We start from the raw sequence: 23,403 nt of genomic DNA on the forward strand, positions 1-23,403 counted from the left end.
GGGCCAATGGAAAGCCTGCCAGCCGGCTCCCCCCCCCCCCCGGCCAGTAGCCGCGGGCGGCCGGGCTCGCTTTTGGCGCTGTCGCGGGGCGGGATTGTGAGTCCTTGGGTCCTCGGAGGCGCGCTCGTGGGCTCGCTCTCTGCAGAAGAGGAGCGCGGAGGTTTGCAGCCCTTTTAATCTGTCATATGACGAGTTTTACGTTGTCTAGCCTCCTAATCCCATCAAAGTGGGTGGGAGGGGAGTCTTCACCCACTCACCCCCCCCCCTCCCCCAATCAATGATTAGGAAAGGGTGCAGCTGTGCTGTTGGTGCGCATGCCCAGAGAGTGTTTGGGGGGAAGCAGTCTTCCCCCCATTAGGTTAAACCGAAATTAGCGGAGGGAAACAAAGAATGAAGAAACAGGGAAGAAGCCGAAGCCGGTTTGGCTCAGTGGGTAGAGCGCCGGCCTGCGGACTGAAAGGTCCCGGGTTAGATCCTGGTCAGGGGCATGTGCCTTGGTTGCGGGCGCATCTCCCGTGGGGGGTGTGCAAGAGGCAGCTGATGGGTGTCTCTCTCTTTTTGATGTTTCTCTCTGTCCCTATCCCTCTCTGTAAAAAATCAATTAAAATATTAAAATAAGAAACAGGAAAATTCACTAAGTGTAATAGCTAACAGTTGCTTTTATGACACTGTGTGAAACGCTTTACATGCCTTATGCCTCTCAATCCTATATAACCCTATATAATAAAAGGCTAATATACAAATCGATTAAATGGTGGAACGACAGGTCACTTTGATGTACATTGACCACCAAGGGGCAGACACTCAATGCAGGAGCTGCCCCCTTGTGGTCAGTGTGCTCCCACATGGGGAAAGGCCACTCAGCCAGAAGCGCAGCGGTGGTGGCGGAAGCCTTTCCTGCCTCTGCAGCAGCGCTAAGGTTGTCTAACTGTCCATGAGCCCTCAGGGATGTCTGACTGCCAGTTTAGGCCCGAGGGCTCCCACCCAGACTGTGAGAAGGCACAGGCCAGGCTGAGGGACCCCCCCGCCCCCCAGTGCATGAATTTCATGCACTGAGCCTCTAGTAGCTTTAATAAAATGCCTGTTTTTCCTGGTAAGGAAACTGAGTCTGGGGATACTGTATCTGTCCCTAGTCTGGCCAGCCCTCGAATCAGTTGGATCAGACCCTGTGTACTAGGAGAAAAAGGCACCAGTAGTCTTAGCATATTAGACATACTAATTTAGTATAAGAAGCACCAGTAGTCTTAACATATGAATTAAGTCCTAAGGCCATCTAACCTCAGCAATAAACTATCACCTCCTCCACCTACACTAGGACCAAAATGAGCCAGCAACCTGACTTGGATGGGCCTTCAAGATATTTGTAAGAAAAAGGCGACCACGAGACATAAGATAGTCATTAGCCTCTTTACCTGGCCCAGAGCTGGTTAGCTTAAAATGGGATCCAGGGAGTCGGTGCTGTTGTTGGTTGTGTGTGTGTGAGAGAGATTGTTGTTCAACTTCTGGTCTGCTCTACCTGTGTTGCCAAAAAAAAAAAAAAAAATTTATATATATATATATATATATATATATATATATATATATATATATATTCCCACACACACACACACACACTGAGTGGCCAGATTATTATCTCTGAACACATAATAATCTGACCACTCAATGTATGTGTGTGTGTGTGTGTGTGTGTGTGAATATATATATGTATATGTATGTTATAGGCCCAGTGAATGAACTCGTGCATTGGTGGGGTCCAGCCAGCCTGGCCAGGGGGAGGGGACATGGGCAGTTGGCCGGCCTGCCTGCTGTCGAACCCCTGGTCAAGGGGACAATTTGCATATTAACCTTTTATTATATAGAATATACACTGAGTGGCCAGATTATTATGTGTTCAGAGATTATAATAATCTGGCCACTCAGTGTATCTCCTATATAATAAAAGGCTAATATGCAAATTGACTGAACTGTGGAATGACCAGTCGCTGTGATACACACTGATCACCAGAGGACAGATGCTCAATTCAGGAGTTGCCCCCTGGTGGTTGGGCAGTGCACTCCCACAGAGGGAGCTCTGCTCAGCCAGAAGCCAGGCTCATAGATGGTGAGTGCAGTAGTAGTGGTGGGAGCTCTTCTGCCTCTGAGGCAGTGTTCAAGATGTCCAACTGCTAGCATAGGCGGTGCAGGCCTATGTCATCAGTCAGACATTTCCCGAGGACTCCTGGACTGCGAGAATGCACAGGCCAGGCTGAGGGACCACCCGAGTGCAGGAATTTTGTGCACTGGGCCTCTAAAGAGAGAGAGAGAAAATATATGTGTGTGTGTGTATATATATATATATATATATATATATATATATATATATATACACACACACACACACATATATACACACACATATATACACACATATATATATGTATATATATGGCATTTTCTTATACAATGTTAGGAATAACCTTTGGGTTCTCATTTTCATCTGTTAGCCAGGCAACTCCTAGCACCAAGCATTAGCAAGTCAACTGTATTTAACTCCAGCTACCATTTTAATTCACCCAACCTTTAAATGCTCCTCCTATATAGAAGCAGCAACCTAGGCTCTGAGTATAAATCCTAGAGTAAGATAGGTGTGGTTCCTGCTTTTTGGGAGTTTACAAACTCCTCGGGGAGCAAAGATCATTCATATACTGATTCATTCAACAAATATCCAGTGAGCACCTATTATGTGCCAGGCATTATTCCAAGAAGTTGGATACATTAGTGTACAATAAAGATCTGTTCCCTCAAAGAGCTTGGGAGCGGAAAGAGTGTGGAGACAGAGGACAAACATCAGTAAATTCTGTGTCATGTTAGTGAAAGAAAGCAGACTATGCCAAGCCAACATGTGCCAGTTGGGCACATGAATTATTTTGAGCTGAATGCAGTTAAGACCCAGCAGACTTAAACAAAACTTTTACCACTCCCTAACTACCTAAAGTAATTTAGTTAGGGGGCCTGGACAGAAAGAGAGATTACCAGAATTAATTTTTCTTTCTTTTTTAAAAATTAAATTCATTTGGTGTCATTGGTAATAAGATTATATGTTTCAAGAGTACAATATTATAGTACATAATCTGAGAGGTAACATTTTATCAGAAAGGCTTACCTGCATAGCTTGGCAAACATCTGATTACCAAACATCTGCTCTTCTACCTTTGAGTTGTCCTCTCCCATTTGAAGCCCCAGATTTCTATTCCATTTCTTAGCTCAGGACAGCATATAAACCTAAATTGCCTAACTGCCTTTGGGGGGTCTCATATTTTTATGGAGCTTCCAAATTCATGAAATTACATTTATTTTCCTCCTGTTAATCCATTTAAGTCAACTTAATTGTTAAACTAGCCAACAAACCTAGAAGATCTAGAAGGAAAATTTTCCCACCCCAACATTAGAAACGGAGAAGTGCTATTGAAAAAAAGCAAAAGTAAAGCTAAGTAAGAAGGATGAAGATTAATGAATAATTATTTCTTTCTGGTTATGAGCATACTTGTTCTCTGACCCATATTGCAATCCCATGTCACAGGCAGTACATGAACCAGGAGAATGTTGCAGAAGTAGATCCTAACACCGAACAGAACAGTGTTTCCATAAGAAAATGCTTTTATTTATTTATTTATTTATTTTTAAAATATATTTTTATTGATCTTTTACAGAAAGGAAGGGAGAGGGATAGAGAGTTAGATACATCAATGAGAGAGAAGCACTGATCAGCTGCCTCCTGCACACCCCCTACTGGGAATATGCCCGCAACCAAGGTACATGCCCTTGACCGGAATCAAACCTGAGACCTTTCAGTCCACAGGCCGAGGTTCCATCCACTGAGCCAAACCGGTTTTGGCAGAAAATGCTTTTAGAGTTAACCAAAACCAGGATCTACTCCTGTTTCCAAAGGATCTATTACTTGGATCCTAGACGATTTAACATAGTCTGCTTTATGGGGAGAGAATCAGTGAAATGCTGTGTTCAACATTTACGTAGTAGATAATAAATGTTTCCCCTTCATTCTCCAAAATATTCTAAGAATCCCATGTTATTTTAGTTTGAGAAATCAACCTTAATAAGTTGGTCAATTGCTTACTGTTCAACCTCAATAGTGAGCCTGGATTCCTCCTGTTTCTTAGTGGTGATAATGAAAGAAGAATGCAATTGGGCCCTAACTGGTTTTGCTCTGAGGCTAGAGTGTTGGCTTGTGGACTGAAGGGTCCTAGGTTCGATTCTGGTCAAGGTTTCGGTACATCCCCAGTAGGGGATGTGCAGGAGGCAGCTGATGTTTTTCTCATCGGTGTTTCTAACTCTCTATCCCTCTCCCCCCCGCTCTGTAAAAAAAATCAATTATATATATATATATATATATATATATATATATATATATATATATATATATGTATTTTTTTTTTAAGAATGCAATTGGGATATAAAGACCTGACTTCACATGGGAAATTTTAAGTGCTGGAAAAATTAAGATTATGGCTTCAAAATTACACTATTTAGTGTTTTCAAAAACTTAGGTGGAACTTTTATGCTTATTTTTATGTGATGATCAAATAAAGTGATCCAAGCATTAGAAGAGATATGTAAAGAAAAAGCTACCTTAATTTCAGTTATGGAACATAATCTTTTTAAAAATATATATTTTTTATTGACTTTTTACAGAGAGGGAGAGGGAGAATGATAAATAATTAAAAAGACTGATCAGCTGTCTCCTGCACACACCCCCTATTGGGGATATGCCTGCAACCAAGGTACAACATGCCCTTGTCTGGAATCGAACCTGGGACCCTTGAATCTCCCTAACATTCTATCCACTGAGCCAAACCAGTTAGGACTGGGACATTATCTTAAATTCCTGTGAAGGTATATGAAGAGTTGAGAGGTTAATAATTTGAGAAAACTCAATATTTAACTTTGGGGAAGCAATTAATTAATTGGAAAAAATCTGCTTTGTCAGTTATTAAGAAATGAACTAATCACATGCCAAGCAACACATGTAAGCCAGATTTGCTAAATTTAAGAGATATATTTAACATGCGTATTTCCATTGCTTAGTTGTTTCACATCTGTCATGGATTATTATGAACTCTATCCCACAACAAATGTTGCTTTTCTGAAGTCTTTAGCGCTTTTTCTATTCACTGAATTCTCTGATTAATTTGTGCCTTCTGGTTCAAGTATCTAGTTCTTTGTTTATTCCCTTGCCTCTTCCTGGTGTCCAAAATGGCTTTAAATCTTCTTTTTACCTAGGCTTAAACTTATATGGATTGGGATAATTTCTCAGTATATCTAAAATGTATAGCCTTGCCCTACTGGTTCGGCTTAGTGGATAGAGCATCAGCCTAAGGACTGAAGGGTCCCAGGTTCAATTCCAGTCAAGGGCATGTACCTTGGTTGCAGGCACATCTCCACTGGGCACGTGATGGATGTTTCACTCTCATTGATGTTTCTAATTCTCTATCCCTCTCCCTTACTCTCTATAAAAAATCAATAAAATATATTTAAAATATTTAAAAATTAAAATGTATAGCCTGAAAAATTATGACTTATTCACTGTTTTTACAACTTTTCCTATTAAACACAGGGCAGGAAGTGGAAGCTTTTGATGAAGCCTATAGACATTCTGGTCGGTTCATCTAACTCACAGGAAATTACCACGGGGGGGGGGGGGGGGGGAGGTGGGAGTTGCTTTGATCTTAACAAAGTCTCTCCCCAGCGCCACCCCGGCAGTGTCGCAGGGACCCGGGCAGTGTCAGAGGGGCGCCCAGGGGAGGAACGGTGACCGCCGGGCTGACTGGGGCCGGGCACAGGGGACCGGAAGTTGTTTCTTCGCCCCCAGCCCCGGGCGGGGGGTCCCCGCGGGCTGGGTCTGCCCCCGCTGTCAGAGTCCCTCGCCGGCCGCCGGGGTGGGCTCGCCCGGCGCCGCCTCCGGGAGGCGGGACCACCCCGTCTCCTGGCAACGAGGGGGGGGGCGGCGGCCGCGGGAGCGGCGGCCGGAGCGCGGCGCAGCCGGAACCCACGAGCCGAGCGGAGAACCAGCGCTTCGGAATAAGCAGGAAATGGCGGACGAGGCGTTGTTCTTGCTTCTCCACAACGAGCTGGTGTCGGGCGTGTACAAGTCCGCGGAGCAGGGGGAGGTGGTGAGTTCCCCTCCGCTCCTTCCTTCCGCCGCGTCCCCGAGCTGGGCGACCTGCGGGTTTCCCGTAACTGGGAGCTGTCTGCGGTCTTTTATCTCATTTTTGTTCGCATCTTCTATTTGATGCCTTTTTGTCTATTTCCACGCCTGTGACCTGCAGGCCGCACATGTTCTTCCTACAGTGCCAGGCTTAGGGCAGGGCTCACCGCGCCGCCGCCTTCCGCAGCCGCCTCAATGGTTCTGCCATGTCCAGCTTCCCGGGCGGCGGCCCCTGCGGTCCCGCCTGAGAGCCAGCCCCTTCCCCCCCCCTCACCCCCACCCCCCATCCCCTCGGCCCTGACCCGCCCCCCCCTCCCGCCGGGTCCCTCCGCCCCCCGCCCTCTCCCGCCCCAGCCCCGTCCCCCCTCTCCCCACCACGTCCCCCCCTCCCGCCTCCTGCCCCGACCCCCCTCCTCCCGCCCCGCCCCAGCCCTCAGTGCCCACCCTCCACTCCACCCCAAGAAGGGAACCTAATGAGGTGTGAGAATAATGCAAAGTTTGCAGGCATTACTATAATTGGGAAACAAATTAATTAAAAGTACTTAATGTCCGTTTTGTTAGAGCTGGTTTTCTAGGTGCCGGGGATATACTAATGAAGAAAACCACGGCCCCATCCTTGTAGAGGTTACTTCCAGTGTGTGGGAGTCCTCAGTTCACTCATTGGTTTATTCAGAAAACTTTTAGTACAGAATCTGGGCCTGACACTGTGCTAGATGAATAAGATAAAATCCCTGCCTCACACTGGTTGGGGAGTAGGGGGGTTCAACGAATAATTAAGGTTTTGGGTAGTAATTAGGTATAGAATTATGGAGTTGTAACAGGCTGTATAAATGAGATACTCAAAGTCATACTCAAGTCAGAAGCCCTTTCTATAATGCTATTGATAAAGAGGGGTAGAAAGTGGGAGTAGGAAGAACATCCTAAACAAAGGGAAAGGCATAGAGATATGAGTTTGAAGTATTTAAATATGCTTTGTATTTCATTGTGACTAGATTGGAGAGGGAGAGTTAAATATGTTGAGAGCTAAAACTAGAAAGACCCTTGTATGATTTAAGAATTTGAACCTCCCTAGTGGAAGATTTAAAAGATTTTTAAGAAGGGGAATGACATGGCCCCATTCGTGTGTTAGAAAGGGGCTGGTTGGAGCGGGAAGATCCTTGTAGTGAGAAGATCATGTATTGCAGACCCTCAGGCAGGAGATGACAAAAATGATTTTTGTGGGTATGTGGTTGTTAGTGATTCTGGATAATTAGCCAGGGATCAGTTTGGGTGGGTGTTTTGTTTTGTTTTTTGTTAATCCTCACCAAAGGATATTTTCCCATTGATTTTTAGGAAGAGTAGAAGAGAGAAGGAAAGACAGAGAGAGACATCAGTGCGAGAGAAACACATAGATAGGTTGCCTCTTGCATGAGCCCCGACCAGGAGGAGCCTGCAACCAAGGTACATGCCCTTGACTGGAATCAAACCTGGGACCCTTTGGTCTACAGGCTGATGCTCTCTAATCACTGAGCCAAATTGGTGATCAGTTTTTAAAAAATTTGTATTGATTGATTTTTTAGGGAGAGAAAGTCTGGTGGCGAGCGTCAGCCTGTGGACTGAAGGGTCTCAGGTTCGATTCCGGTCAAGGGCATGTACATTGGTTGCGGGCACATCCCCGATAGGGTGTGTGCAAGAGGCAGCTGGTTGATGTTTCTCTCTCATTGACTTTCTAGCTCTCTATCCCTCTCTCCTCCTCTCTGTAAAAAATCAATAAAAAATATAAAAAATTAAAATTAAAATAAAACCTTAACACAATGAAATTGTCAAAGGAAGAACAAAGTAAATGCATTATTCCAGGCATTGGATGGGGTCATCAACATAGATACACTGAGAATTAGAAAGCCTAATGTTTCTAAGAGACATTTTGAAACGAATAACAATAGAATTTAGTGACTATACAAAGTGAATGACAGAAAAAAATCAAAGGTGATAACAATTTTTATTATTTATTTATTTTTATTTATATATTTTTTTGCCCTTAGTCTTTTTTGATTTTTTAATAAATATTAATTGTTCAGATTATTACAGGTGTTCCTCTTTTTTCCCCCCCATAGTTCCCCTCCACTTGATTCCCCACCCTACCCCATGCCCTTACACCCCACCACTGTCTTCATCCATAGGTATAAGATTTGTGTCCAATCTCTTCCTGCACCCCTCAGATCTTCTTCCCCTTGAGAATTGTCAGTCCACTCCCTTCCTTTGGCCCTGATTCTGTTATATTCACCAGTCCATTCTGTTCTTCAGATTTTCTATTCACCGGTTTTTTATTTTTATTTATTTATTTTTAAATATATTTTATTGATTTTTTACAGAGAGAAAGGGAGAGGGATAGAAAGTTAGAAACATTGATGAGAGAAACATCGATCAGCTGCCTCCTGCACAACCCCTACTGGGGATGTGCCTGCAACCAAGGTACATGCCCTTGACCGGAATCGAACCTGGGACCTTTCAGTCTGCAGGCTGACGCTCTATCCACTGAGCTAAACCAGTTTCAGCTATTCAGCTGATTTTTAGATTCACTTGTTGGTAGGTATGTATTTGATGTCTTTTTGTTGTTCATAATTTTTAACTTTACCTTTTTCTTCTTCCTCTTCTTAAAGAATACCCTTCAAGCCGAAACTTCTCTCTTCCTCTCTTTAAAAAATCAATAAAATATATATTTAAAAAAAAAAAAAAAAAAGAATACCCTTCAACATTTCATGTATTACTGGTTTGGTGTTGATGATCTCCTTTAGCTTTTTCTTGTCTGTGAAGCTCTTTATCTGACCTTCAATTCTGAATGATAGCTTTGCTGGGTAGAGTAATCTTGGTTACAGGTTCTTGCTGTTCATCACTTCAAATATTTCTTGCCACTCCCTTCTGGCCTGCATAGTTTCTGTTGAGAAATCAGCTGACAGTCGTATGGGTACTCCCTTGTACGTAACTAACTGTTTTTCTTTTGCTGCTTTCAATATTTTCTCTTTGTCTTTTGCCCTTGGCATTTTAATTATGATGTGTCTTGGTGTGGTCCTCTTTGGATTCCTTTTGTTTGGGGTCCTGTGCACTTCCTGAACTTTTAAGTCTATTTCTTTCACCAGGTAGGGAAAGTTTTCTATCATTATTTCTTCTAATAGTTTTCAATATTTTGCTCTCTCTCTTCTTCTGGCACCCCAAAAATTCAAATGTTGGTACACTTGAAGTTGTCCCAGAGGTTCCTTATACTATCTTCATATTTTTGGATTCTTTTTTCTTGTTATTTTTCTGGTTGGGTGTTTTTTCTTTCCTTATATTTCAGATCTTTGGTTTGATTCTTGGGGTATGTTGATCTACAGTTCAGTTTCTATATATTCTTTATTTCAGACAGTGTATGCTTAATTTCTGACTGGTCCTTTTCCATTTTTTTTTTTTTTTTTTTTTTTTTGCATTATCATTCAGGTCCTTGAAGATCTCATCAAGTTTCTCAGTGGTTTTTAGAAGTTTCTTGAGTAACCTTATAAATGTGGTTTTGAACTCTATGTCGTCCAGTAGTTTGCTTTCCTCCATTTTTTTCATTCATGACATGTTTCTGTGTCTGCATTTTGGCTGCTTCCCTGTGTTGATGGAGTGGCTTTGTGTGGTATGTGACATATAGGGGCCAGTAGCTCAGCCTCCCCAATCACCTGTGGACACTCTTGGTACACCCCTTTGTGGGCTAAGTGCAAATTCTTGATGTAGTTAAGCCTTGATTGCTATTGGTACACTGGGAGGAACTGACCTCCAGGCCAATTGGCTATGAGGACCTGCTGTGTTTATAATGGAAGAACTGCTGTGCTGGAGACACGATTATGGTACAGGATTTGTTTCAGTGGGGCTTTAGTGCTCACTGAGTCTGCCTCTTGAATGTGTCACTTATGGATGTGAGGAGTTGAAATCTGGTGTCTTACACTGACCACTAGGTACACTGGCTTCTGGATCTCCAATGGGGTGCAGGTCAGCTACTGTCTGATGCCATCCTGCAGGAGCTACGGCAAGAACCAGTTTTATCCTCTTTGTTTGGGCTTTGAAGGTTTTGGAGCTGTCTGAACCAGGTTGCAAGTTTGCTAGGTTAAGCTGTGATAGGGAAAAAGCTGCTGCAAAAGCCACTACTTGAAGCTTGGGTGGGTTTGTAGATTGTGCGGGGCGGGGCCTCAGGGCATCACCAGGCTAGGGTGTAGCATACAGCAATGGCTGCCAGCCAGCCATCCTCACTCTTCCGACCACATCCACATGCCCTGCGCCCCAGCACAGCAAGCAATTATTCTTGCACAGAGCTCTGCAAGCAAGCCACCCTCACTTTCCGACCGACAGTCCAGCTTCTCCCCGTAGGATTTTGGGTAGCCTATGTCTCCCCAGAAACTGGATTTCAGAGAAATCAGTAGTTTGTCTCCCTTCAGTATTAAGAAAGCAACACCGCTGCCAACTTGGATTGCACACTCCTCCGTACCTCAGCTTTTCAGCACTTGTGCACTAAATTCTCTTTTCACTTTCCTTCTAGTTGTAGAACTTCCACTCAGCCAGCTTTCCCGTGGTTCTGGATGATAGATGTTTTGTCTTTTAGTTGCAGTTTTGAAATTGTTGTGCAAGGCAGCAGTTTAAGTATTTACCTACTCCACCATCTTGAATCTATCTTATTTTTTTAATTTTTTAAAATATATTTTTATTGATTTCAGAGAGAAAGGGAGAGGAAGAGAGAGATAGGAACATCAATGATGAGAGAGAATCATTGATTGTCTGTCTCCTGCATGCCCCCCACTGGGGATCAAGCCAGCAATCCCGGCATGTGCCCTTGACCAGAATCGAACCTAGGACCACTCAGTCTGCAGGCTGATGCTCTATCCACTGAGCCAAACTGGGTGGGGCTATTTTTGTTTTTAGAGAATTTTATACAAATTTATTTGAGCCAAAACTGAGGACCGTTCCTGAGAAGCAAGATCTCAAATGCTCCTGAAACTAAGTTTTATAACTAATGAGGAGAGAAGAATTATTGAATGGGGGAAAACAAGTGGGAGAGTAATTATGAAGAGGCTTCAACATTTCTGAAAAGTAATAATAAGCAACAGTTCCCTATTTATCTTGTTGCCTTATGAAAATAATTAGTAATAAGAAAATTCACTTTTTCTTGTAATGTTTCAATCAAGAAAGTATAAATGTTTATATTAATTTTTAAACAATTCTGAATACCAACATTCTGACATTCTAAAAGTATTCTAAGGTATTATTTTTTTTAAAATAGGAAAATGGACGCTGTATTACTAAACTGGAAAACATGGGGTTTCGAGTGGGACAAGGATTGATAGAAAGGTGAGCAGTCTGGATTTGAAAATTTTCTTCCAGGTAGGTTATGAACAAAGATGATCCATTTCAAAAGATTGCATAAAACTTGAGATACTTTAATTTTAATTCTCCTCTGTTCTTTAATTCACAAATTGAAATTTCTTTTTAGGACTTATATTATTTTAACTCAGTTATTCAACTTTTATGTCTTAATATTGAAGAAAATATATATTTCATATATTTGAGCCTTTTTTTCCTTTGAAAACTTTGATGTACTGAAGTAGCTATCTAAAATTTTGTTCCAGAGGTTTTTAAAAAATATGTATTATTTTTATTGATTCTAGAGAAGGGAGAAGAAGAGAGCATTAGAAACATCATTGATGAGAGAGAATCATTGATCAGCTGCCTCTTGTATATCCCCTACTGGGGATTGAGCCTGTAAACCAGGCATGTGTCTTTGACCAGAATTGAACCTGGGACTCTTCAGTCCACAGGCCAATGCTCAATTCACTGAGCCAAACCAGCTAGGGCTCCATAGGTTTGTGTTTTTTTTAAACCTAAATATATTTCGTTTAAATGCATAGAGGTGGAAATGCTTTAGAGTCTATATTTATGTATGCAGTCATCTTCTAATTTATAGAACAATTTTTACTATTCCTTTCTCTCTATCTGAATAGTTGAGCTTTGTTTTATGAACAATACAGTGATCATCTTCAACTTTTTTTGATGTGCTAGGATGAATTGTACCTAAAACTACAACTTACTGTTAGACTCTACTGTTAGACCAATTTTAGCTACATAATTGTATTAAAGAATGTGAATCTATTGAGATGGAATCTACTTTGCTTGATGCTTATCACTTTATGACTGTTAATATTCAGTGCTGTTCTGACATTTGGAAATTAGTTAACAATTTGCCTCTCCTACTTTCTTTGGAGGAAAAATACTATATTACTTCTAGTTGATCTTTTTAGGTTTACAAAAGATACTGCGAGGTTCAAGGATGAATTAGATATTATGAAGTTCATTTGTAAAGATTTCTGGACTACAGTATTCAAGAAACAAATCGACAATCTGAGGACAAATCATCAGGTACTTTGATAAATTAAAGCCTATTTTTTAAGTTCTTTAACTTAATATATATTACCTATTTTAGTGATTTATTTATTTAAAACATAAAATAATTTCTATTCAAGTTTGGAATGTTTCTCATATATTATTAATAAGTTATATTTTCTAATAGGATATAGTGAATAAAGACAAAGGGACAACGATCAGTTATGGTAGCTGTTTCTTTCCCCCCAATTAAATGTTATCTTAAGTTTTAAAAAGTAGTCAGGTCAGAATGATAAAGTTTTAGGATTTAGTTTCTTAGTTATTATTACTTAGGAATAAGCAGAACCACAAATATATCACTTTTATGTCTTTAGAGTAATTTTTACAGTCCAATTTATAAAGCATATTTAGCTCTTAAATTAGTCTTGTATTGTTTGGTTGCTGTCATAGTTTCTATTAAAATATTTTAATATAAAAATCAATAGACTAGAGAAACCAAGATTGCGGCATAGGTAAACAATTTCAAACTACAACTAAAAGACAAAACGGACATCATCCAGAACCACAGGAAGGCTGGCTGAGTGGAAATTCTACAACTAGAAGGAAAGAGAAAAGCACACTGAGATTCACAGTAGCTGTGGAAAGCAGAGGTACTGAGGCACGTGAGGGGAGATGGCTGGCAACTGAGTACGCAGCTGGCTTTATCAAGCGGGAGGAAGACAAAAGCTTCTGAAGCCTCTGAACTCTAGTTCCGGGCCAGACCCTGGGGCCCCAGACTCATTTGGGGAGAAACTGGCCTGTCTGGCAGTGGGCAAAACTTGAGGGCGGCTTTCTCTCAGAGGTGCTTGCAGCGATTACAGCGGGACACTGAGACCCAGGGGCCTCTTAGGGCAGGGCTGACAGGAAGCCATTGCTATCTGCTCCTCCTGAAGATTCTGCCCAACCAAGCCATTGATGTGTGCTCCACCCTGAGATACCACCCCATCCAAGCTGAGCACAGAGGCTTTTGCAAGTATTGTTTCATAAGGGTGTCTCCAGCATAGAAGTTCTCCCAGCGTAGACACATCTGATCCTCACAGCCAATTGGCCTATATCTCAATTCCTCTCAGTGATACCAACAACAATCAAGGCTAACAACAACAAGACTGTGCGCACAGCTCACAAAGGAGTGTACCAAGAGTGTCCACCTCAGTTAACGGGAGGCTGACCCACTGGGCCCAATAGGACATCTAGCACTCAAGGCCACTCTGTCGACTCAGGAAATCAGCCAAAATGCAGAGAGAAAGAATCAAGTCACAAATGAAAGAAATGGAGGAAAGCAAACTACTGGATATAATTCAAAACCATTATTATAAGGTTACTCAAGAACCTTTTAGAAACCTCTGAGAAATTTAGCAAGACCCTCGAGGATATGAAAAAGGATCAACTAGAAATTAAGGATACACTGACAGAAACAAAAAATAATATACAGAGATCCAACAGCAGACTAGAGAATTGCAGGAATCAAGTCAAAGATTTGAAATGCAAAGAAGTAAAAAACACCCAACTAGAAAAGCAAAAAGCAAAAAGAATCCAAAAATATGAAGATAGTGTAAGGAGACTCTGGGACAACTTCAAGCATATCAACATCAGAATTATGGGGGTGCCAGAAGATGAGAGAGAGCAAGATACTAAAAACCTATTTGAAGAAATAATAACAGAAAACTTCCCCCACATGGTGAAAGAAATAGACTTACAAGTCCAGGATGTGCACAGAACCCCAAACAAAAGAGGACCACACCAAGACACATCATAATTAAAATGCCAAGGGCAAAAGACAAAGAGAGAATCTTGAAAGCAGCAAGAGAAAAACAGTTACGTACAAGGGAGTACCCATACGACTGTCAGCTGATTTCTCAACAGAAACTATGAAGGCCCGATTGGAGTGGCAAGAAATATTTGAAGTGATGAATAGCAAGAACCTACAACCAAGATTAGTCTACCAGCAAAGCTATAATTCAGAATGGAAGGTCAAATAAAGAGCTTCACAGATAAGAAAAAGCTAAAGGAGTTCATAAACACCAAACCAGATTTATATGAAATGCTGAAAAGTATTCAAGAAGAGGAAGAAGAAGAAAAAGGTAAAGATAAAAATTATGAAGAACAAATACATATATATCAACAAGTGAATCTAAAAATAAAGTCAATAAAAAAATCTGATGAACAGAATGGAGAATATAGTGGAATCAGGCATAGAAAGGAGTGGACTGACAGTTCTCTGGGGGAGAGGTGTGTGGAGGGTGCAGGAAGAGACTCAACAAAAATTGTACATCTATGAATGAGTACTGGGGGTGGGTAAAGGCATGGGGTGGTGTGGGAACAAGGTGTAGGGGAGCTATGAGACTGGGGGAAAGAGGATCAATTGTAATAATCTGAATAATAAAGATTTATTAAAAAAACAAAACAGTGGACTACATGGAAAATGTGCATTTGAAATCCACTTAAGGAAGTATTTAGGATGGATTTGGCCCTTTGATTAATTATAAAAAAGGGAAAGAATTTAGTAACCACCTATAGAATTTTTTAAATTGTCGATGCTAGTTTTTATTATTATTTTTTGAATAAATCTTTATTCAGATTATTACAGTTGTTCCTCTTTTTCCCCCCAGAGCTCCCCTCCACTAGGTTCCCACCCCACCCCATGCCCTTACCCGCCATTTTCCTCATCCATAGGTGTATGATTTTAGTCCAGTCTCTTCCTGCACTCCCCACACCCCTTTACCCATGATACTTATCAATCCACTCCCTTTCTTTGCCCCTGATTCTATTATATTCACCAGTTTATTCTGTCCCTCAGGTTTTTTTGGTTTTTTTTTTTGTTTTGTTTTTTTTTTAAATATATTTTTATTGATTTTACACAGAGAGGAATTGAAAGGGATAGAGAGTTAGAAACATAGATGAGAGAGAAACATCGACCAGCTGCCTCTTGCACACCCCCCACTGGGGATGTGCCCGCAACCAAGGTATGTGCCCTTAACTGGAATCGAACCTGGGACCTTTCAGTCCGCAGGCCAACGCTCTATCCATTGAGCCAAACCGGATTCGGCCCCTCAGGTTTTTAATTCACCTGATTTTTAGATTCATTTGTTAATAGATAGGTATTTGTTGATCATAATTTTATCGTTACTTTTTTCTTTTTCTTACTCTTCTTAAAGAATACCTTTCAGCATTTCATATAATACTGGTTTGGTGGTGATGAACTCCTTTAGCTTTTTCTTATCTCTGAAGCTCTTTATCTGCCCTTCAATTCTGAATGATAACTTTGCTGAGTAGAGTAATATTGGTTGTAAGTTCTTACTATTCATCACTTTGAATATTTCTTGCCACTCCCGTCTGGCCTGCATAGTTTCTGTTGAGAAATCAACTGATAATCATATGGGTGCTCCCTTATAAGTAACTGTTTTTCTCTTGCTGCTTTCAAGATTCTCTCTTCATCTTTTGCCTTTGGCATTTTAATTATGATGTGTCTTAATGAAGTCCTCTTTGGATTCCTCTTGTTTGGGGTTCTGTACACTTCCTGGATTTATTTCTTTCACCAGATGGGGGAAATTTTCTGTCATTATTTCTTCAAATAGGTTTTCAGTATCTTGCATTCTCTCTTCTTCTGGCATCCCCATAATTCTGATGTTGTTACGCTTGAAGTTGTCCCAGAGGCTTCTTACACTGTCTTCAACTTTCTGGATTCTCTTCTCTCCTCGCCTCTCCAGAGGAGTGTTCTCTGCCTCTTTGTATTCCAAATCTTTGACTTGATTCTTGCATTCCTCCAGTCTGCTGTTGGGTCTCTGTATAATATTTTTTATATTAGTCAGTGTATGTTTAATTTCTAGTTGGTCCTTTTTCATATCCTCAAGGGTCTCATTAAACTTACTGGCCTTTTCTAGAAAATTCTTTTTTTTTTTTTTAAATATATTTTATTGATTTTTTTACAGAGAGGAAGAGAGTTATAGAGAGCTAGAAACATTGATGAGAGAGAGTCACTGATCAGCTGCCTCTTGCAGCTGGAGATGTGCCCGCAACCAAGGTACCTGCCCTTGACCGGAATTGAAACTGGGACCTTTCAGTCCGCAGGCCAATGCTCTGTCCATTGAGACAAACCAGTCTCTGCTAGAAAATTCTTGAAAAACCTTATAACCATGGTTTTGAACTCTATGTAATCTTTGGTTCTTCATTTCTTTTGTTTGAGATCTGTTTCCTTGTCTTGGCATTTTTGCTGCTTCCCTGAGCTGGTAGGGTAGCTTTGTGTGCTTGGTGTCTTATATGGCCTAGTGGGTCAGCCTCCCTAGTTACCTGAGGTGGACACTCTTGGTGTTCCCCTTTGTGTACTGCATGTACAGCCTTGTTGTAGTTAAGTCTTGATTGTTGTTGTTATCACTGGGAGGAATTGACCTCCAGGCCAATTGGATGTATCAGCTGTGTCTACACTGGGATACCTTCTGTATTGGAGACAGTCTTATAGGATCAGACTTGCAAAATTGCAAAAGCCTCTGAGCTCAGCTTGGATGGGGCGGAGTCTTAGGGCTGAGCTGACAGTCTTGGCTTCCCATCAGCCCTGCCCTTGTGCATGTACCTCAGATCTCTGCCTACCGCGGCTCCCCTGAGTTTCCAACTGACAGTCCAGATCCCCCCCGTAAGAGTGTGGGTGTCCTAGGGGCTCACCCGGAACTGGGTTAGATCTCTGTAGTCTGGAGCTTCCAACTCTTTCCGCTATAGAGAGGCCGCAGCAACCTCTGCGGTCAGACCTCTCTGCATGCAATCACTGGTGCGCGATTCTAGACCCTGCCCGCTGCGGCTCCCAGCTCCCCCAGTCTCTGAGTCTCCGGGTGCCTTTCTCTACAGTCCAGACTCCACCTGTATGAGCCTGGGTCCACGGGGTTTCGGCCAGGGCTGGGGTTCAGTGCAGTCGGAAAGGGTTCAGTGTAGTTGGGGCTTCTTCCCCTTGGTTCTCTATGTCCTGTGTCCCATTGCAGCAACAATGATTGCTGCGAGGATCTCTAAGAGCAAGCTGCCCTCGCATTCCTGTCCTGATGCCAGACGGTCCAGTTTCTCCCTATATGTGACTGGGTCCCCCAGAGTCTCACTTGGAACTGGAGTTCAGAGCAAGCGAGAGCTTGTATCACCCTCCTGGTTTAAAGAGCAGCACATCCACTTTCTGCGCTTCCACACCTCTTACCGGTCTTAATGAGCTTTCTTCACCTCTCTAGTTATGGAACTAACTCTTACTCAGCTTTCCTGTGGTTCTGGGTGGTAGTTTTCCTGTCATTTAGTTGTGGTTTTGATGTGTTTGTGAGAAGCAGCAAGTACTGGCGATTACCTATGCCGCCATCTTGGTTTCTTGCAGAATTTATTTTTTCATATAACAGTATCAACCTGACTTTTAGAAGTAATTGAAATACTAATTGGAAAAAGTAAGTGATGGTTTGTTTCATAGTTATGAGTTAATAATATATAACTGCTGATTTCACCTGGATAAGTATTAGTGATTCTTTTGCATTAGACTCTAAGTTAAGGATAGAGATTATGTCTTCTGCAACTTTGTATCTTCAGTATCTAAAAGCATTCAATAAATATAATACTGAATAACTCTTGAGTTTGAACATTACAGAATTCCTTCACTTAAAGAGAATTTGAGGCCCTGGATGGGTAGTTCAGTTCATTAGAGCGTTATCCCTATACAACCAAGGTTGGAGGGTTGATCCCCAATCAGGGCACATATAAAAATCAGCCAGTGAGTGCATAAATAAGTGGAATAACAAATTGATATGTTTTTTTTTCTCTTTCTCTCTCTCTCTCAAATTAATCAGTAAATAAAAATGTTGGCTAATAGAAAGGAGTTTTAATAACTTAGAAAGCTCTTATTTTTCTGAAGAAAAAGGTGATTTTTAAGGACTGCAGACTACACTGACTTTGGATGTATTTTCTATTTTTGGAACAGGGCATCTATGTACTTCAGGACAACAAATTCCGTCTGCTTACTCAGATGTCTGCAGGGAAACAATACTTAGAACATGCATCTAAGGTATTTAATGGAATAAAAAAAATTGAGATTGTGTTTTTTTTATTTTTACTATGAAAAGGGTAGAACCATAGGGAAAAGTACATTGCCAAATACAACAGACTTTTGAATTTAAAATAGGTTTTACCATGTTTCTTTTTTGTTTAAACACTTTTCTATGAAATAGGAGTCAGATGTTCATCATAGTAAAATAACTTAAATTGTAGCTAAGTAGGCTTATGATGACTAGGTAAAGAATACTATAACTGAATGCCAATAAAATGTGGGTTAATGATAAATTTTTGAATATAGCATAGATATGTCAGAAAAGGTACTCAAGCTTATAAAACTGTATTAGCTGTGCAAAATTATTGACCTCAGAGTTTATATTTACAATCTCCTTAAGTAGGTTAAAAATATTGTTTTAAACGTAATTAATGTTTCTAAAAATACATGCTTTGTGTTAAGCATATCTGTTTCCAGATTTTGTGTAGTTTTTGTTTTTCAATCTCATGTAGGAATCAATAAATAAGTAGACATATGTATTAAAAAAAGATGACAAGTTTTAATGTAAGGGTTCCTTTGAAGTGATTAAAATATCTGCAGCTATCTTAGTTGCTATTTATTTGTAAAAAATTGTCCATACCTAAATCATCTAACACAAAGGCAATATAGGTATAGAGAAAAGAACATGGACTTGGGACCAACAAAATCTAGATTTGGGACCAAATCTAATCTAGATTTAAGCTAAGCTCCACAATTTACGAGTTTGTGACATTGGGTAATTTACATAACCCCTATGGACCTTAGTTCCTCATTAAGAAAACTGGTTATAATAATTTCTATAACAGTCTCAAAGCTTTTTTGCAGTTCAGAATTTTATGACTCTAGTTCTAAATGCTTATCAGTACCCATTTATGTATATTGTAAAATAATAGTCTACATTATTTATATATAAATAGTATTGTTGAATATTATACAATACAGAAATGCAGATAATAAAAAAAATCCTTAGATTATTAATTTTTAGTTCCCATTTTTTCCTTCCTTTCTCTGCTGTAGCTCAGTCCCTTTCCTGTTTCTATATGACAGGATTTCTCAATTTTAGCACTAGTAGTATTTTGAACTGGATAAGTTTTTTATTGTAAACAAATCACAATTTTTGGTTGTGTAAAGCAGAAACCAATTCTGATTGAATGGAATAATATCAGCTCACAGAACTGATGGGAAGGCTAAGAAAACAGGCAACAATCCTGGGAAGTTAAAGTAGCCAGGGAGATAGCCCCTAATCCTTCCACTGGGAGGATCCGTTTAGAATTCTTAAGTCAGAACTGACATTAGTCACAGCCACCCTTGTTGCCTCTAGAACTAATTCTAACCCGCTTCCAGCTTGAGTTCGGCACTCACTCTAGGTTCAGAGTCCTGGACTGGTGCACACAATTGGCAGAACTTGTCATGTGTCATACTTTGGTTGCAAAGAGCTGGGAAATCTTCTAACAATCCAAATTTTCAGTAATTCGAAAATTTTTCCACAACCCTTTTTTAAAAACAGGAATCACTTAATAATAGTAAGACTTAAATGTCATACTTATCTATAGACTTTTCTGCCTTAGTAAATCCTTAATATGTTCTTCACATTTTGTTCCTTTTAGTATTTAGCATTTACATGTGGCTTAATCAGAGGTGGCTTATCAAACTTGGGGATTAAAAGTATTGTAACAGCTGAGGTATCTTCAATGCCTGCCTGTAAGTTGAATTCACATTTTTTTCAAATATTTTTAGTTACTATTTTTTAGGTCTAGTGTTTTTTTGTTTTTGTTAATTTAGAGGAAATTTAAAATGCTAAAACCATTTATTTTACTTTGACTAATTTTAGCATTTAATGAAGTAATATGTAGCATACTTATATTCATATTTAGTGACTTTTTAATTCAGAATGGACATTGATTTAAGAAAATGTGCTAAAGAAATCCAAATTTACCAGACAACTTAAGGAATGATTCTTAACTTTTTAAGGAAAAAAAAAAGTTTTTATTGATTTGAGGGAGAAAGGAAAGGAGAGGGAGAGAGAAACATCAATTGCTTCATGCCTGCCCCCTACTGATGATCAAGCTGCCACCCTGTGTGCGCCCTGACTGGGAACGGAACTGGGAACCCCTTGTTCCCTGGGAAGAGGACGCTCAACCAACTGAGCCACATACGCCAGGGGGATTCTTAACTTTTAAGGGAAATTTTTTGTGGTATTCTTTCAGATAGCAGATTTCCCGATAGCCTTGAAAAACACTTTTAAAGTTTTCTAGACTATATTTATTATGTAAAGCTATATAAAGCTAACTGGTCTTTTATCACTAAACTCATTTAGAAAGATCTTTTCACCCAGATATACCAACCAAGAATAAAATTGACTTGAGCTTCAATGTGTTTCCTTTAACAAAAAATGTGAAAAGTTTGTCATTACAAGTTTTTGTTTTTGTTTTTTTAATTAAAAACTACTTTCTAAATAGAGCAGAAAACTGATGGTTAGACTTGTTTTCCTTGTTGCTAAAATCAAAATGATTTTTCATGTTTTCTTTTTTAGGTAAATTTCAGGTGATGATACAGAAGTCATAGAACATACTGAAATGCAATGCTTCAACAGTGTAAAGAATTAAATTATTTATGTATAAAGTACTTCAAGTAGCAATGATTTAATTAAAATTGTTGGACATTTGTGTTGAAATAAGCTATTTGCTAACTTATATAATGAAAGATGTACTTTTAAGCACAACTAAGGTTGTATTTTATCAGTTTAACAAAGGTCAAATTAAAGCAAAAAAAAAAAAATTCTACTGAAACTATTCAGGATGAAAATAATACTAATTTCAAATAAATAAACACCAAGATAAAGGATCCTTATTTTAACATTTCTACTTTCCTAGGGAATGTATGTTTAACACCAGATGGAAAAGCAAAACTCAGGGTTTGATAAATTAGCAAAAAAAAAAAAAAAAAGAGAGCCAGAATGATTTGTATAAGAATGAACAAATTTCGATTGCTTTATGAATTTTAGTTATTAAAAAAAGCAAACAACACACTAAATAAGACTTTATTTTATTGCTTATAATTTATTTCTATTAAGGATTTTATGCCTGTATAAATATTTCATTATATACTAGAAGCCCATATAAGGATTTCATTATGTACTAGAGGCAGGATGCATGAAAATTCGGGTAAGAGTAGGCCTTCCCTTCCTTCTCCCGCTGCCGGCACCAGCTTCCTTCTGGCACCCGGAACTCAGGCTGCTTACCTTCTCCGGCCACTGCCAGCTACCCAGGACCTGGACTGCTTCCTTCGGCACCCCCAGGCACCCGGGACTGGGGCTGGCTTCCCTCTGGCCCTGGCTTTGTCAAGAAGGATGTCCAGAATAACATCCAGTCTAGTTAGCATATTACCCTTTTATTATTATAGTGTAGATGTGTGTGAGCTATATCATATCAGGCTGCCTAAATTTACTCAAAACATAATTTTACTTGAATAGAATTCAGTCCTGGAGAGATCCATTAATGTAATAAAAGTGATATGTAAATTAATTTAAATGTGAATTCAGTGATTCCAGGGCCAAAGAATATTAGGTATTTTAGGTAAAAATTTTTATATTTATTCCTGTGAATTTCAACTTTCAATTTTTCTCCCCCTGCATATATATATATGGCCCGGTGCATGAAATTCGTGCATGGGGGTGTGGGTCCCTCAGTCCAGCCTGCACCCTTTCCAATCTGAGACCCTCTCACAATCCAGGACTGATGGCTCCCAACTGCTCATCTGCCTGCCTTCCTGATTGCCCCCAACCGCTTCTGCCTGCCAGCCTGATCACCCCCTAACCACTCCCCTGCCAGCCTGATTGATGCCTAACTGCCCTCTCCTGCAAGCCTGTTTGCCCCTAACTGTCCTCCCCTGCAGGCCTGCCCTCCCCGCCCCCAAACTGCTTTCCCCTTCTGGCCTGAGTCCCTCCCAATTGCCCTTCCCTGCAGGCCTGGTCACCCCCAACTTCTCTGCTGGCCTGGTCCTCCCTAACTGCCCTCACCTGCAGGCTTGATCACTCCCAACTGCCCTCCCTTGCAGGGCTGGATGACCCCCAACTACCCTCCTCTGCTGGCCTGGTCCCTCCTAACTGCCCTCCCCTGCAGGCTTGATTGCCCCCAACTACCCTGCAGGCCTGGTCCCTCCCAACTGCCCTCCCCTGCTGGCCATTTGTGTCCACATGAGGGCAGCCATGTTGTGTTGGAGTGAAGGTCAATTTGCATATTACTTTTATTATAGGCCTTGTGCATAGGTTGGGGCCAACTGGTTTGCCCTGAAGGGTGTCCCAGATCAGGGAGGGAGGTTCCCTTGGGGCATGGGATGGCCTGAGCAAGGGGCCTATGGTGGTTTGCAGGCCAGCCACACCCCACGGAGACCCAAGAAGAGGCCCTGGCATCTAGGAATTATTTATCTTCTATAATTGAAACTTTGTAGCCTTCAGCAGAGGCCAGGAACTTGGCTTCCTCCATCGCTGGTGAAACCCAAGCCTCCTGTTTCCTCAGTGGCTGCAGCCATTTTTGTTGGGAGTTATTTATCTTCTATAATTAAAACGTTGTAGCCTTCAGAGAATCCAAGATGGCTGCACAGGTAAACACCTAGCCGCAGCCACACACAACAATTTCAATAAAATACAACTAAAATATAAAATGGACATTACCCGGAACTACAGGAAAGTCGACTGACTGGAAATTCTACAACAAGAAGCAAGGAGAAAACCAGAAGGAAGCTCGGAGGAGCTATAAAA

At 40.7% G+C, this 23,403-nt stretch overlaps 1 protein-coding gene and 1 pseudogene across 5 annotated transcripts in view; both read left to right on the top strand.

The window, feature by feature from the left end:
* The window catches only part of LOC311620775 (neurofilament light polypeptide-like), a 1,158,328-nt pseudogene that overhangs the window by 912,564 nt on the left and 222,361 nt on the right, over nt 1-23,403 (top strand). The gene's annotated exons all lie outside the window — the stretch shown is intronic.
* TRAPPC6B (trafficking protein particle complex subunit 6B) lies at nt 83-22,168 on the top strand. Of its 4 annotated transcripts, none has more exons than XR_014793875.1 (7): nt 83-160; nt 11,472-11,539; nt 12,487-12,604; nt 18,540-18,623; nt 20,252-20,345; nt 21,178-21,522; nt 21,592-22,168. XR_014793875.1 is itself a non-coding variant. In XM_084871534.1 (6 exons), exons 2-6 carry the CDS (start codon nt 11,505-11,507, stop codon nt 21,207-21,209), a joined length of 363 nt encoding a protein of 120 aa, XP_084727660.1. In that variant the 5' UTR covers nt 83-160; nt 11,472-11,504; the 3' UTR covers nt 21,210-22,168. The 4 variants fall into 4 exon arrangements, 2 of the variants coding, with proteins under 2 accessions (XP_084727660.1, XP_084727659.1); XR_014793876.1 differs by lacking the exon at nt 83-160 and adding an exon at nt 5,991-6,167; XM_084871534.1 differs by having other exon boundaries at nt 21,178-22,168.

The sequence above is a fragment of the Pipistrellus hanaki genome, assembly GCF_964339955.1.
Source record: "Pipistrellus hanaki genome assembly, chromosome: 1".
NCBI lineage: Eukaryota > Metazoa > Chordata > Mammalia > Chiroptera > Vespertilionidae > Pipistrellus > Pipistrellus hanaki.

What these genes read in the sequence shown, in the direction of transcription:
- TRAPPC6B (XM_084871533.1), top strand. Translation starts at nt 6,087, where the DNA reads ATGGCGGACGAGGCGTTGTTCTTGCTTCTCCACAACGAGCTGGTGTCG. An exon ending in GGACAAGGATTGATAGAAAG is followed by an intron (nt 11,540 to 12,486) that starts GTGAGCAGTCTG and finishes TGATCTTTTTAG; the next exon opens with GTTTACAAAAGATACTGCGA. An exon ending in ACTTAGAACATGCATCTAAG is followed by an intron (nt 18,624 to 20,251) that starts GTATTTAATGGA and finishes TGTTCCTTTTAG; the next exon opens with TATTTAGCATTTACATGTGG.